This window comes from Schistocerca gregaria, chromosome 3 (genome assembly GCF_023897955.1).
Source record: "Schistocerca gregaria isolate iqSchGreg1 chromosome 3, iqSchGreg1.2, whole genome shotgun sequence".
Lineage (NCBI taxonomy): Eukaryota > Metazoa > Arthropoda > Insecta > Orthoptera > Acrididae > Schistocerca > Schistocerca gregaria.
The window spans coordinates 532,027,138-532,042,280 of NC_064922.1; the positions used below are offsets into that span (position 1 = coordinate 532,027,138).

General features: G+C 40.6%; 2 protein-coding genes across 2 annotated transcripts in view; one reads left to right on the plus strand and one right to left on the minus strand.

Annotated features, from left to right (window-relative positions):
- LOC126353920 (GTP-binding protein Di-Ras1) overlaps window positions 1-15,143 on the minus strand; it is a 1,474,116-nt gene that overhangs the window by 996,857 nt on the left and 462,116 nt on the right. The window contains exon 3 of the mRNA XM_050003161.1: window positions 5,379-5,400. The gene's annotated coding sequence lies outside the window, so the exon portion shown is untranslated. The remainder of the gene's footprint in view (window positions 1-5,378; window positions 5,401-15,143) is intronic.
- The window catches only part of LOC126353919 (pancreatic triacylglycerol lipase-like), a 400,593-nt gene that overhangs the window by 381,269 nt on the left and 4,181 nt on the right, over window positions 1-15,143 (plus strand). Inside the window, exon 6 of the mRNA XM_050003160.1 lies at window positions 7,586-7,742. Within this exon, the coding sequence (XP_049859117.1) occupies window positions 7,586-7,742 (157 nt within the window). The remainder of the gene's footprint in view (window positions 1-7,585; window positions 7,743-15,143) is intronic.

Sequence of the window (15,143 nt, forward strand, 5' to 3'; positions counted from 1 at the left end):
ACAAAATTTAACTACATTAAAGTTCCTACAATAATGCCCTGTTCACTTTTATGTAAGATTAACAGCGTATCGAGAGAGAGAATATAAAAATCTCGCTGACAGTCTTTTGAAGGCCAGATACAACACTAAGGGTTGCATAAAATGGCACTGGTAGGAGCAGCTTAATTCGCATTGTAGGGTTATTCGATCCCCAATGGGACGCCTCTCCATGTGGTGGATAGGAGAAAGACTGCCTGGTATCTGGGAAAATGAAATAAGCGGGATGGATCAACCACTAACACAGGCATAAACCCATTAGTGCACCGCATCCAGCGGATATTGCTCAGTTTCTGTTCATCAAGTTGGTGAGTCTGGTACAAATACGTTTTGATCTCTGCACTACTGCACTACTGGCCATTAAAATTGCTACACCAAGAAGAAATGCAGATGATAAACGCGTATTCATTGGACAAATATATTATATTAGAACTGACATCTGATTACATTTTCACGCAATTTGGGTGCATAGATCCTGAGAAACCAGTACCCAGAACAACCACTTCTGGCCGTAATAACGGCCTTGCTACGCCTGGGCATTGAGTCAAACAGGGCTTGGATGGCGTGTACAGGTACAGCTGCCCATGCAGCTTCAACACGGTACCACAGTTCATCAGGTGTAGTGACTGGCGTATTGTGACGAGCCAGTTGCTCAGTCACCATTGACCAGACGTTTTCAATTGGTGAGAGATCTGGCCTGGGCAGCAATCGAACACTTTCTGTATCCAGATAGGCCCGTACAGGACCTGCAACATGCGGTCGTGCATTATCCTGCAGAAACGTAGGGTTTCGCAGGAATCGAATGAAGGGTAGAGCCACGGGTCGTAACACATCTGAAATGTATCGTCCACTGTTCAAAGTGCCGTCAATGCGTCAATGCGAACAAGAGGTGACCGAGACGTGTAACCAATGGCACCCCATACCATCACGCCGGGTGATACGCCAGTATGGCGATGACGAATATACGCTTCTAATGTGCATTCATCGCGATGTCCCCAAACATGGATGCGACCGTCATGATGCTGTAAACAGAACCTGGATTCACCCAAAAAATGACGTTTCGCCATTCGTGCACCCAGGTTCGTCGTTGAGTACACCATCGCAGGTGCTCCTGCCTGTGATGCAGCGTCAAGGGTAACCGCAGCCATGGTCTCCGAGCTGATAGTCCATGCTGCTGCAAACGTCGTCGAACTGTTCGTGCAGATGGTTGTTCTGTTGCAAACGTCACCATCTGTTGACTCAGGGATCGAGATGTGGCTGCACGATCCGTTACAGCCATACGGATAAGATGCCTGTCATCGCGACTGCTAGTGATACGAGGCCGTTGGGATCCTGCACGGCGTTCCGTATTACCCTCCTCAACCCACCGATTCCATATTCTGTCATTGGATCTCGACCAACGCGAGCAGCAATGTCACGATACGATTAACCGCAATCACGATAGGCTACAATTCGACCTTTATCAAAGTCGGGAACGTGATGGTACGCATTTCTCCTCCTTACACGATACATCACAAAAGCGTTTCACCAGGCAACGCCGGTCAAGTGCTGTTTGTGTATGACAAATTGATTGGAAACTTTCCTCATGTCAGCACGTTGTAGGTCTCGCCACCGGCGCCAACCTTGTGTGAATGCTCTGAAAAGCTAATCATTTGCATAACACAGCATCTTCTTCCTGTCGGTGAAATTTCGCATCTGTAGCACGTCATCTTGGTGGAGTAGCAATTTTAGTGGCCAGTAGTGTATGTGACCTCTTACAGACGTCGCCACAACGAACCTCAACTTTAAATAATCATGACTGAACGACAGGAAAAATATCCACTACGCCAGGCCCCCGTAAATGTGCTGGACGTCCCCTGTCATCGGCTTCTGGGGGACCAGGAACATGATAAAAAGGATAAGAGTCATAGATTCTTGAAAGCTCTCGCTAAGACTATGTTGGCATACTTAACACAAGTACGCTGCTCAAACTACACGAACTTAACAGCTTATGTATCTACTAGAAAAATTTCACAAGGTACAAGAGACGCGTTTCACATCCGAAAATCACTTCGTGACAGAAAACTACAGAATATACAAAGGGAAACTTGCTGACAGTAGAGGACCACCGACAATGCTTGGCACATGATTTGCATTACAAAAATCAGCTATAGTGAAAATCCTACTGTTCAATTCAATGTAAGAAAAACCTTCACAATAACTTTCCTGCCATGAAACAAAAAATACACACTCATCAACGTGCGTTCACCGACAAACGGGCACAACAGAAAACTACCACAAGAAGATGAAGACTTTTGGGAAGACATGGAAGAAATAACAAATAAATTACCACAAAGATACTTGTGATCATGCCATTGAACGTAGAATCCAGGCATGGAAAAAAGTTTAGCAATAACAGAACAACAGAAACATGGCTGTATTTCTAGGAAGTCTAGAAAAAAATCCTCTAAAGTTATTAGAAGACTGAAAAGGTTCAAATGGCTCTGAGCACTATGGGACTCAACTACTGTGGTTATCAGTCCCCTAGAACTTAGAACTACGTAAACCTAACTAACCTAAGGACATCACACACATCCATGCCCGAGGCAGGATTCGAATCTGCGACGGTAGCAGTCGCTCGGTTCCGGACTGCGCGCCTAGAACCGCGAGACCACCGCGGCCGGCGCTGAAAAGGTCAGACGACAAAACCAGAGTAAAGACTTCAAGAGAAATAACATGAGAAATTACTACAGAACATTTAAGAAAAATATAAAGAATTATGAGCCTCAAAATACCTGCTTCAAAAGAACTGATGGACTTCTAGAAACAAATACCCTTATAGGACAATGAAAACTTCTTTAAAAAAATCTTTGATAACTGCGATAAGCCTGAACAAAAACTACACTTCACGAAAAAGTACCAATTCAGAGTCGAAACCCCTTATAATAACACAGGTAGAGTATGAAACAACTAGAAGACAACAGAGCCCCGGGAGAAGACGGCATTATCTCCGAGCTCTGGAAAAGCAAAGACCAAACCATCACAATTAAATTCATAAAATTCTCGCAGAAATATTGATTACAGAGAAAATTCCACAAGAATGGAAACGTGCGTTGATTCATCCCTTCCACAGAATGGGCAACAAGAGAGACTCTCGTAAATACTGAGGTATCTCATTATTGCCGTCACATACAGAATTGTGTCCAAGGCATTGCTCAACAGACTAGACCGTAACCTGGTACAAAAGTAGGTGAATACCAAGCAAGTTTCAGGAAAGAAAGATCCAGTATTGAAACTGCTAACACTCCTGAATGTCAGACAGAGGAGCAACGCTGTATCCATATTCGTGGATTTTAAGAAGGTCTTTGACTCCAATGACAAATGTTCAAAGGTGTGTGAATTCCTAAGGGACCAAACTGCTGAGGTTATCGGTCTCTAGATTTACACACTACTTAAACTAACTTATGCTAAGAACAACACACACACCCATGCCCGAAGGAGGAATCGAATCTCCGACGGGAACTCCATTGACAGACAGACTCTCTTTGGCACATTAGAAGGGTATGGAATATGCAGAAAAAACTGGGGTACATAACACTGACAGACACCACGCCCAAAATAAAATTGGTGCGAGAAATCTCAGAATTATTCGAGATATATAATGGAGTCGTACCAAGCGATACTCTCTCACCTCTTATAGTCAACATGGTTTTGGACCATATTATCACACAATGGGAAAAAGAAGCAAAGGGCTTTCAGTTAAGAACAAAACGTGCAAATAAGACAAGCATCAAATGTCCGGCGTTCTCAGATGACCTGGAAATTCTCAGAAACGATAGATACGAAGCACAAGAAGCAGTGGAATACATGAGTTTCTGCCAATACTGATCTGCAGGTATCAGGTGAGGAAATGCAGTACATGGGAAGAACACACAAACCATGGACACAAGTAAGGAAAGGTTAACACAGTGGAAAAATTCAAGTATCTAGAGGAATATCTACAAACAGGAAGATCAAGCAAGACATCCGAAATAGAACGAACAGAAAAACTTCAGGAAGCGTACAAACTGACATGGAAGCACTACAATGAGAGAAACATTTAACGACAGACCAAAGTCAGATACTACAACGTAGTTGTACTACCAGAAGCATCCTATGCATAAAAAACTACCACAATCGGAGCATCAGAGAAAAATAGAACGTTAAGTCCTCAGGAAAATTTTTGGAGCAATACACAGAGATGGTATACGGATGAAGAGACCAACACAGGAGCTATACGAACACACTGGCAGTCTCATAGGCGTAATCAGAAAAGTTCGGTTATCATTCTAAGGACACATACATAGAACAAAGACGATTTTTGATGTACTAATAGATCAAAAACACGAAAGTAGGAAAAGAACTAATTGGTTTCAAGAATTAGATGAAGACCTAAAACAAGCAGGAATTAATAGGAAAATGATGAATGAAAAGGGACCAATTCAAAACTAAATTTATGAACCTTAAATTTAAAGTAAAAGAAAAGAAAACAGGGAAAATATGGACAGAGCGAAGGAAATAGGAACACCGTCAGAGAATGAAGAGATTTTGGGGAGTGAAAAAGAAGAGGGAAACAAGGAAAATTTGATTATGTGAAGGTTTTGTGGGAATTAAGCCACCTTCTATCCATAAGAAGAAGAAATGACAGATTTACAATACTTGCAAATTACACAATAATAAGTTTAGTGTTAAAGGCAGAAAAAATATCCCATCTACAGTTTAAAAAGTGGTCGTGAACGACAGAATATGATCTACATGGAGAGCAATTTGGATTTATGTAAAAAATGAGGACAGGGAGTATTTATGTAGTATGATTCCTGATAGTTGGAGACCAAAGCTAAGCAGATATACACACTCTACTCTAATTGACTTAGAAAATACATGTCCTAGCAACGATTAGAAAGAAGACCTATTCTGAATATTGAAAATGCGGCGTTATGGTAGACGAGCAAAAGGAACCATGAACCACTTGTGACAATTTCTCCATAAAAATTATCAAAATTGAAAGGCCACAAGCAATTTTGAAAAAATTCCTCCATGAATGAAGCAGTTTTTTTCAAAAGTGCGTTGGTTTTTGAACGTAGTGTATATATTTTTCTCACGTAAGAGGCCTTCGCTTACACTCAGTTAGTTCTAAAGCTAATTGTTGTGTCATTTGTAATAGTCTATTGCATTTCATTAGTAACCAACGTAACGTTGATGGAATAATTGTGGCGATAAATATAGAGGAAAGGAATTGTACTCCGTTATTCATCGAATTTTAATTTAACACTTCCCATTAGACAGGTTGTTCTCTAAGTGAAAAACTTTCGGTGCAAACTTACCCAGTCCTCTGCAACGCAGAACCTGAAAAACAAAAATGAATTAAAATATCGTGTCTAGAGAGTTGCCGAAAAAACAACGCACTGAATTAAAAATATTGTTAATCAGAGAGATTACAAAATCAGTAACAAGTTACATTTTATTCTTTTGGAGCTGTCAGATTCTTCCGCAATAACTCTTCACAAAGTGCACTTTATTTCAGTAATATATAATATTGAGAAACCGAGCAGTTATATTCAGTAGAATTTCTTCTAATTAGACATAATTTTTAAGATATTCATTGTTTTAAGGTTTTCAACGAGGTTATAAAACGGGGAAAGCTTATGGTATGAGGTAAGGCAGAGTTAGTGAGGTCACGTCAGAGCCAGTACAAACAGTTAATTGTTCTTATTTTTAAAAAAGAATTCTCGATATGGCTGGGATATTCCATCTGGGGTCGTTCGGCTGTCGGGTACAAGCCTTACTACTGACGCCATTTCGTCGTCTTGCGCGTCTTTGTGATGAACGTGAGATGAAATGATTAGGACGATACGGACACTCAGTCCCCAAATGATTAAAATCCCCAACCCAACCGGGAATCGAATCTGTAAGCCCACGATATGGAGGCGGTGGCGCTAACCCTAGAGCACGAGTTCTTAAGAACAGCCGTAGAGACAACTGAATTAATACAATAAGTGCAATCAGCTGACTGGTCTATTTTCTAGGCATGCATTCTCTTAATTTACGTTTACAAGTGTTCTTACCATTTGTCTAACATTCAACCTGCACCCTTCTTCCTTTTCTCCAGTTTTACTTTCGTTTATTGCAATTTACGAAATGAATCAGTAAACGGCTCTTTTACTTTCTCACGTGGTTCTAGCAATGGTTTTCATTCGGATCAACAATTTGATCATTTATTTACAGTTCGCGATGCTAACTTATACCATCTTTGCCATTCATAAGTTCACCTTTAAGACCTACCGATATTCTCACAAAATGCTACATAGCACTTCGCTCTCCTCGACACTAAAAATAATCCGTTGAAGAAATTTATGCTCTACAACTATTATCGTGATTTGCTCAGAAAATCCCATCACGGATTCTTTCTTAACACTGGCCGAAACCCACACGAATTCCCGAACATACTGCTGACGGCACTCGACAATAGTTTTTGGTAGGGCAGTGAGTAACGCAGCTATTCTCTTTATATTGTTTGACAAAGATGACTCATGCCTTTTTTCTGAAGTCCCATTCGAAGACTCTTACAGTGCTGCAGAAAAAGGTATACTGTCGCATTATAAAAATCTACGTCGCTGTCATAAATCTGCAGCTACAAAAGTTAAAAATTGCAGTCCCCCACACTGTACGTTATAACTTAACGAAAACCACAACTCGATATAGGGACTCGTTCTAGATATATGTAGACGACATTTCTTAGGTGCCTCGATCTGTACATAGGGACATTCACAAGCGGACACGATGTATAACAGTGTCCACCCACGGATACATAGGCTGGATATGAGCGTCACATGTTGTTCTTTATAATTACATGGTCACCTAAATTTCGTAACCCATACAGTTTGCAGCATGGCGTATTCTGTTAGGAATACATAACTAAATAGTGCAATACCATAATATCCCCAACTCCGATTCTTCAGACAAACTCTCGGTTTTAAGAAAATCTAATTTTTCACGCATTTCAATATGACGTCCTATTTCCTGAACTATCAGTCTTACAATGATATAATTTTGCAGATACATTCAGGAATATGTGCTGATACTGTCTGCAAAATGCGTTCGAAATACCGTTTGTAGTAAAGAAGTAGTAAATTAAAGCATCATGGCGGATACTGTAATTGTATTGCATGAAGAGCGAAAATGTAGTAAGCGATAAACTTTATTCCTTTCATTCCATGGTCTGGGAGTGTCAACAAGAAAAGGTTTCCAAAAGGGTTGAAACTATGGGAAAACGTTGTTGGAAGTTTCTGAATACTCTCATTGTGAAATACAGGAGGAATATAGTTTGGGTAAGTTGCGAGCCGTGAGTTACACTCCTTCAAGAAATGTACAAGTTTGTAATTTTTACACTTGCGGTACTGTGTTAATGTGTACATTATGGCAGCATTTAAAATTTTTAATTTGTCAGTAATTATGCGAAATATTGCTCCTGGTAAGAACCTACTGTGCGGAAGGCTTCGACACTTGTGGCTAGCAGCTGGTTGTGTTGCAGTGGTGTGCTCGCACATGATGGCGCCCTCGTACCTGGCGGAAGCGGTGCGCCGGCCGGGCGCTTTCGTGGGTTCGCGCTGCACCTCCTGGGATGACTTCTCCAGCGGACGCTGCGAGGGGCAGGGCGGAATCGCGCTGGGGCTTTTCCAGAACTACTCGTGAGTCATACACTGCGTCTAAGCGTCTGCTGCTTACTTAGTGTGGGCAACAGTATTTGTAGAAATCTAAACTTGAATTTCTTGCAGTTTTTATTTATTAATTTTTTGAGTCATCTGTTTTCTTATTGGTTTGGTGAGGCGTGCAGGGAATTCCTCTCCTGTGCTAACCTTATCCTCTCAGAGTAGCATTTACAACGTAAGTCGTCGATTATTTGCTGGACGTATTCCAATCTGTGTGTTCCTCTACAGTTTTTAACCTCTACAGCTCCCTCTGTTACCATGATACTGATCCCCTGATGCCTTAACGGCCTATCATCCTATCCCTTCTTATTGTCCATGTTTTCCATATGTTCCTTTCCTCACCGACTCTGCAGAGAACCTCCTCATTCGTTACCTTAGCAGTCCACCAAATTTTCGACATTCTTCTGTGGCATCACATCTCAGATGCCTAGATTCTCTTTTTTTCTGGTTTTCTGAACAGTCCTTGTTACTCTACCATACAATACTGTACTCCAAACGTACGTTCTCAGAAATTTCCTCCTCATGTTGAGACCTATATCTGCAGACTTCTCTTGGCAAGGCATCACATGTCATACAGCACCCTCATTGGCATTGTAGCGAGAAGGAAGTACTTCTATGGGTGGTATCACTAACCTGGTGTCTTGCTGCTCCGGTAAGTCTCTCGCAGCACAGTAGTAGCGCTCAGTCGCCAGGTTCCATGTAGGTGGTGATCCTGCTGAAGTGGAGTGTTTAGGGATGCCAGTTGTCAATTGTCAACAACGTTTGAACTATACTTGTCGTTAATTGTCAAATACGTTTGAACTATACTTGTTTTAATACAGAAACTACTTTGACACACACGTCACAAAATCAGTATTTGCAATATGTCGTTTCTGGACTACGCCGTTATATTCGACCCTTTACACAAATTAACACAGTTTTCTGACCTTACATAATGATAGACACTGCCCACGACACGTAGCGCTCTTATAACTAATAACTTCACTTTATATCTTGCTTAACATCTGAAATATGCACTCGCGACCGTTGTTTTAGAGCCGCCCCTGTTTCTCGACCGTGTGTTTTGCGTGGTTCCTCGCGACTAGCTCGCCCCGCCTTCCCGAAGGACAAGAGAGACCATCCCACCTTTCTCTCTCAGCCAATAAGGACACTTCTCTCGTTTCCTTTCAGCCAATGGGCGTTCAGATCGCTATTGCTAAGCGGATCTGACGTCACGTTTGCGGACATTGTGACGGAAGTTGGTCTCGATACACTGTCTCAGGCTGTAAGATCCTACTCCCGAATAGTGGGATCCTGTCCCTATTAAGGTTGCACAACATTGCCTGCTATGATTTCATCACTAATGCTCCTTGCTGACGCTTAATTGTTAAATGTACATGTAGCCCAGCTGCTACTAAGCATTCCCGATCGCGTAAATATGCGTAATACTTGGCTTAAACACGTGGAGGGAATGAACTTCTGCATTACACTCAGATGCTTCGATTTTCTTATTCTCTGGTTTTCTGAACAGTCCCTGTTACTCTACCATACAATACCGTACTCCAAACGTACGTCATCAGAAATTTCCTCCTCAAGTAGAGACCTGTGTCTGCAGACTTCTCTTGAGAAGGAACGCCCTTTTTCCCAGTCCCATTCTCCTTTTATGTCCCGCTTTCTCCAGCCACCATCAGTTATTTTGCTTCCTAGGTAGCAGAATTCCTTGACTTCGTCTTCGTTGTGATCTCCGATTCTGATGGCAAGTTTCTCGCTGTTCTCATTTCTGCTACTTCTCATTACTTTCCTCTTTCTTTGATTTATTCTAAATCCTTATTCTACACTCATTAAACTGTTCATTCCGTTCAACATATCCTGTAATTCTTCTTCACTTTCACTGAGAATAAGAATATCTATTTGCGTCATTGCTTCTTCGATGTATAGACTGAACAGTAGGGGCGAAAGACTACATCCCTGTATTACACCCTTTTCAATCCGAGCTCTTCGTTCTTGGTCTTCCAGTCTTATTGTTACCCCGTGGTTCTTGTACATTCTTGAATTAACGAACTAATTTATCTAAAAATTAAATTTTCTTAAACAGCTGCTGCAACAACTTCACATTCCCGAAAGAGTAAAAGAGTAGTTTCCTAAGCTGTTGTCATTTCCTGTGTGTGATACTCTTTTTTCCTTTCGTCACTGCATGATATCTCGTCTCTCGTTGTTGCACAGTGCACTTACTCTTATCTTCATGATTTTCCGAGGAATAGGTTTCAAACTTCTGTCAGGTGATCCTGACTCGAGGCTACCGCTCTTCCCGGAAATCGCCGCAACGGAAGGTCATGTAGTTCGTCTGCCGAAGCCATTTTTGTTCAATCCGGGATAATACTACATTTATAATAACCTCTACACAGAGTGAACATTAAAACTTACTTTTATTTCCGCTCTTTTGTCCATTTCCTTAATTATCCGTTTACAACTTTGATCCATAACGTCTATTGGCTTACTTTCCTTACTCACAAGGTCATTCTCTCTCTTTATATTCTCATTTGTGAACTAGTAACACTAGCATTGTTTAAGGCGCTGACTTAGCTCCAGGTCTAAAAATGCAGCCAACAGTCTATTTAACTTTACTTACATCTAAGTAACATGAGGCAACGGACTAGAATCCGTAAAATGCGAATCAGTTTTGATCCAGCAATAACATTTTAGTCTCTACGAGGCAATATTTGTTCAAGTATGTGAAAGTGTACTGTTAACTCCAATGACAGTATGATACCATGTCTCCTCTTGTTATATTCTTCCTTTATTGCCATTTCATAGAGTACCTATATTATGCTACATTGACTATTCATGACTTCAGATATTTTTTACCACCTATTCGTTCTGTTTACTGTCAAAAGTAATTTGAAGTACACTTTTATTCGTCTATCCAGTCCTAATACTTCTCTCAAATCTTTAACTGCAACTTCTTTGGCATAACGTAATAAATTCGTATCAGACCATTCAAGTGATTTGTGCCACGCGGGATTAGCCGAGCGGTCTGTGGTGCTGCAGTCATGGACTGTGCGGCTGAACCCGGCTGAGGTTCGAGTCCTCTCTCGGGCATGGTGGTGTGTGTGTGTGTGTGTGTGTGTCCTTAGGATAATTTAGGGTAAGTAATGTGTAAGCTTAGGGACGGATGACCTTAGTAGTTAAGTCCCATAAGATTTCACACACATTTCAACATTTCAAGTGATTTGTAGGAATCTCAGAAGTCGAGGCGGTGACTGTGAAAATTGCTACTTTAACACCAATCCCACATAGAAACAATTTATTGTCCAAAAAGTTGTAGACAATATAAAAAAAAAACAATTATCGACTGAAACCGACAGTTGAGAGATCACTTCCCTGTACCACGCGGAAGCAGGCGTATTTAGGTGGAAATGTTTTTCTGTGATATGGAATGAAACGCTTAGACCTCTGATTTGAAACTCTAGAATTGAGTCAGGTCCATATCTAGATGCAGAATTACACAAATAATTGCGGTGTTATTCATGTGTCTTTAAGACGAATGATGAGCCGGTTTCCCATTACCCTCTCAAAAATGTAAATATTCCGAACACACACAGTTTTTTGTAGTTTTTTATACAACTGGCAGCCAATAAATGTAGTGGCTTGAGGTGGTAAGGAAAATGGTATCTGGTACACGTGATGGTACGAACTTTGGAAATAATGGAAGAAAAAAAACTTTTCAATTTCACGTAAGAAGCCCTCGTCAGGAAAAAAGGTTTTGTTGTACGATTTAATAATTGATTTATTATGTCTTTGCGAGACGAGGAAATAATTTTCTGACAAGGAATCTAGCAATGTATTTATTTATTTATTTATACATTGTTCATATTACAATGATGTAGGATTTATCATCATAGCTCAACGTAAATAAATAGCTCAAAAACACACATACACACAAAATATACGCAGTAAGTACTCTTTTATGAGGACAGGCAATCGATTATGGCCTCGATGAAGGAGCCATATTGGCACTTGCCTGAAATAAATGAGGTAAACCACGGAAAACCTAAATGATTTTGTCCAGACAGAGCAAACTGTATAGTCCCGAAGATAAAGTCAGTGTCTAAACAACAGCACCGCCTCTCTGTTGGTCGGTACTATACTACATTCTTTGATACCTGAATACACATAATTTGCTCCAGATAACTTTATACAATAAAATCGTTTTGCTGTTCGTCTCTGCACACATCAAGGACATCCACTGGTGAATCCAGAACCATGAACATACGATGATGATCGACCAGCAACGCGGTGTTTTACCGAATACAAGAGAACTGTATATGACGATGCCATGTCATAAGTAAACACACTGAACAACTGTAGATAATGTAGCACCTTTTTCACGTTACACAGATGCATATAATTACTGAAGTAATGTGGCAACTTGAATTGCAATCGTCGTCAGGAAACCAGTGGTAAATTACCGTTGCTTTCAGCCGTTTGCAGTAACGGCACAGCAATGCCATGTTGGCTGATGTTGCAAGGCCAGATCACTCAGTCATGCAGACTGTTGCGACTGCAACTACTGAAAAACCTACTGCTTCTCTTCAAGAACCAAACGTTTGTCTGACTTCTGCAGAGGTATCCCTCCGTTGCCGTTGCACATGTTGTACGGCTATCTTTATGTAAGTAACTGAGGTACACAAATACCCCATTTCGGCAAGGACCATATTTCATCAAAGAGCATAATGAATGCATTATTGTTGTACTACCACGAAGCAAATACGCATCACAGTAGTACAAGTTTGTATGGCAGCTATCACAGCAGATAATGAACAAACTGAAAAAATGTAGGATGAGATGCAAGAAATTATTCAAGTCCTTTAGAGAGAGCAAAATTTAATTGTGATTGGTTACTGGAATTCGATATTAGAAAAATGGACGAATGGAAAATAGAAGGTGAATGTGGACAGGAGGAAGGGAATGAAAGAGTAAGCATCTTGGTAGAATTCCAAACAGAGCATAATTTAATCGTCGTAAAAACTTGGCTTAAGAACCACGACAGAAGGCAATGACTGACTGAAACAAGTGAAAGGAATACACTAGAAGACGAATGGGCACCATTGAGAAATGAATTAGTGAAGGCAATACAGGACCAAATAGGTAAAAAGCGGAGCCCTCATAGATATTATCACAGAGATGATGACTTTAATTCATGAAAGGAGAAAATATAAAAATGCAGCAAGTGAATGAGGCAAAAGGAGTACAGATGTCTAAACCATGAGATTGATATAAAGTGCAACATCATAACCAGGAATGGCTATAAGGCAGTTACAAACTATAGGAAAATATATAACTAAGGGGATAGGTAGATACTGCATATAGAAAAATTGAAGTGGTTCTTGGTGGAAACAGAAGCACCTGTGCTGACTTCGCCAGTTCAGATGGCAAGTCTGTTCTAAGCACAGAAGGGTAAGGAGAAAAGTGGAATAGATAGAGGTTCCCTATAAAGGAAACAAAATTGAGGACAGCATTATAAAAAGAGAAGAAGTAGTAGGTAAAGATGGAAGATATGTTACTGCGTGAAGAATTTGATAGAGAACAGAAACACCTATGCCAAACAGAGTTCCTGGAGTAAAAGACAATCGCTCAGAAATGCTGATGTCCTTGGAAGAGTCAGCCACGACAACACTATTCCACCCGATGTGCAAGATACACGTTGTAACAAAAAGGTGTGCCCAAATTTTCAGGAAACACTCATAAAACGTAGAAGACGAAAATATGTTGAATGGCCCTGGTCCCAGAAACTCTTTATTTTCATGTTAGAGCTAATTTACCAAGGCTCATAACATATTACTTATGTGTAACAAACAGGAAAACAATGTATCAGCACCATATGAAACATTTTCCTAAGCGAAACGTTCATTGTTGAATGAACTAGTCGGAGAAGTGTACTTGTACAAGAAAATTAGTTGTTGATAGTGTCTGCACACGCTATTCATGGCATGGATACAGGAACTTCTCTTGCTGCATTCTACAGACAGTCATATGGTCAACATTATTTGTTTCAGCTAATTGCTGACCGCAAATGTTGCGGATTGCTAATGTTTATTTACGTCAGAGACAGCAAAGGGCTTGAAAGAACAGCCGAGAGGAGCAGAACGAAGTATAAGAGATGAACATCAAAAAACGAAAGATAAAATTAATACACTGTTGTTGTTGTTGTGGTCTTCAGTCCTGAGACTGGTTTGATGCAGCTCTCCATGCTACTCTATCCTGTGCAAGCTTCTTCATCTCCCAGTACCTACTGCAACCTACATCCTTCTGAATCTGCTTAGTGTACTCATCTCTCGGTCTCCCTCTACGATTTTTACCCTCCACACTGCCCTCCAATGCTAAATTTGTGATCCCTTGATGCCTCAATACATGTCCTACCAACCGATCCCTTCTTCTAGTCAAGTTGTGCCACAAACTTCTCTTCTCCCCAATCCTATTCAATACCTCCTCATTAGTTACGTGATCTATCCACCTTATCTTCAGTATTCTTCTGTAGCACCACATTTCGAAAGCTTCTATTCTCTTCTTGTCCAAACTAGTTATCGTCCATGTTTCACTTCCATACATGGCTACACTCCAAACAAATATTTTCAGAAATGACTTCCTGACACTTAAATCTATATTCGATGTTAACAAATTTCTCTTCTTCAGAAACGCTTTCCTTGCCATTGCCAGTCTACATTTTATATCCTCTCTACTTCGACCATCATCAGTTATTTTACTTCCTAAATAGCAAAACTCCTTTACTACTTTAAGTGTCTCATTTCCTAATCTAATTCCCTCAGCATCACCCGATATAATTGGACTACATTCCATTATCCTCGTTTTGCTTTTGTTGATGTTCATCTTATATCCTCCTTTCAAGACACTGTCCATACCGTTCAACTGCTCTTCCAAGTCCTTTGCCGTCTCTGACAGAATTACAATGTCATCGGCGAACCTCAAAGTTTTTACTTCGTCTCCATGAATTTTAATACCTACTCCAAATTTTTCTTTTGTTTCCTTTACTGCTTGCTCAATATACAGATTGAATAACATCGGGGAGAGGCTACAACCCTGTCTCACTCCTTTTCCAACCACTGCTTCCCTTTCATGCCCCTCGACTCTTATGGCTGCCATCTGGTTTCTGTACAAATTGTAAATAGTCTTTCGCTCCCTGTATTTTACCCCTGCCACCTTTAGAATTTGAAAAAGAGTATTCCAGTCAACATTGTCAAAAGCTTTCTCTAAGTCTACAAATGCTAGAAACGTAGGTTTGCCTTTTCTTAATCTTTCTTCTAAGATAAGTCGTAAGGTCAGTATTGCCTCACGTGTTCCAACATTTCGACGGAATCCAAACTGATCCTCCCCGAGGTCCGC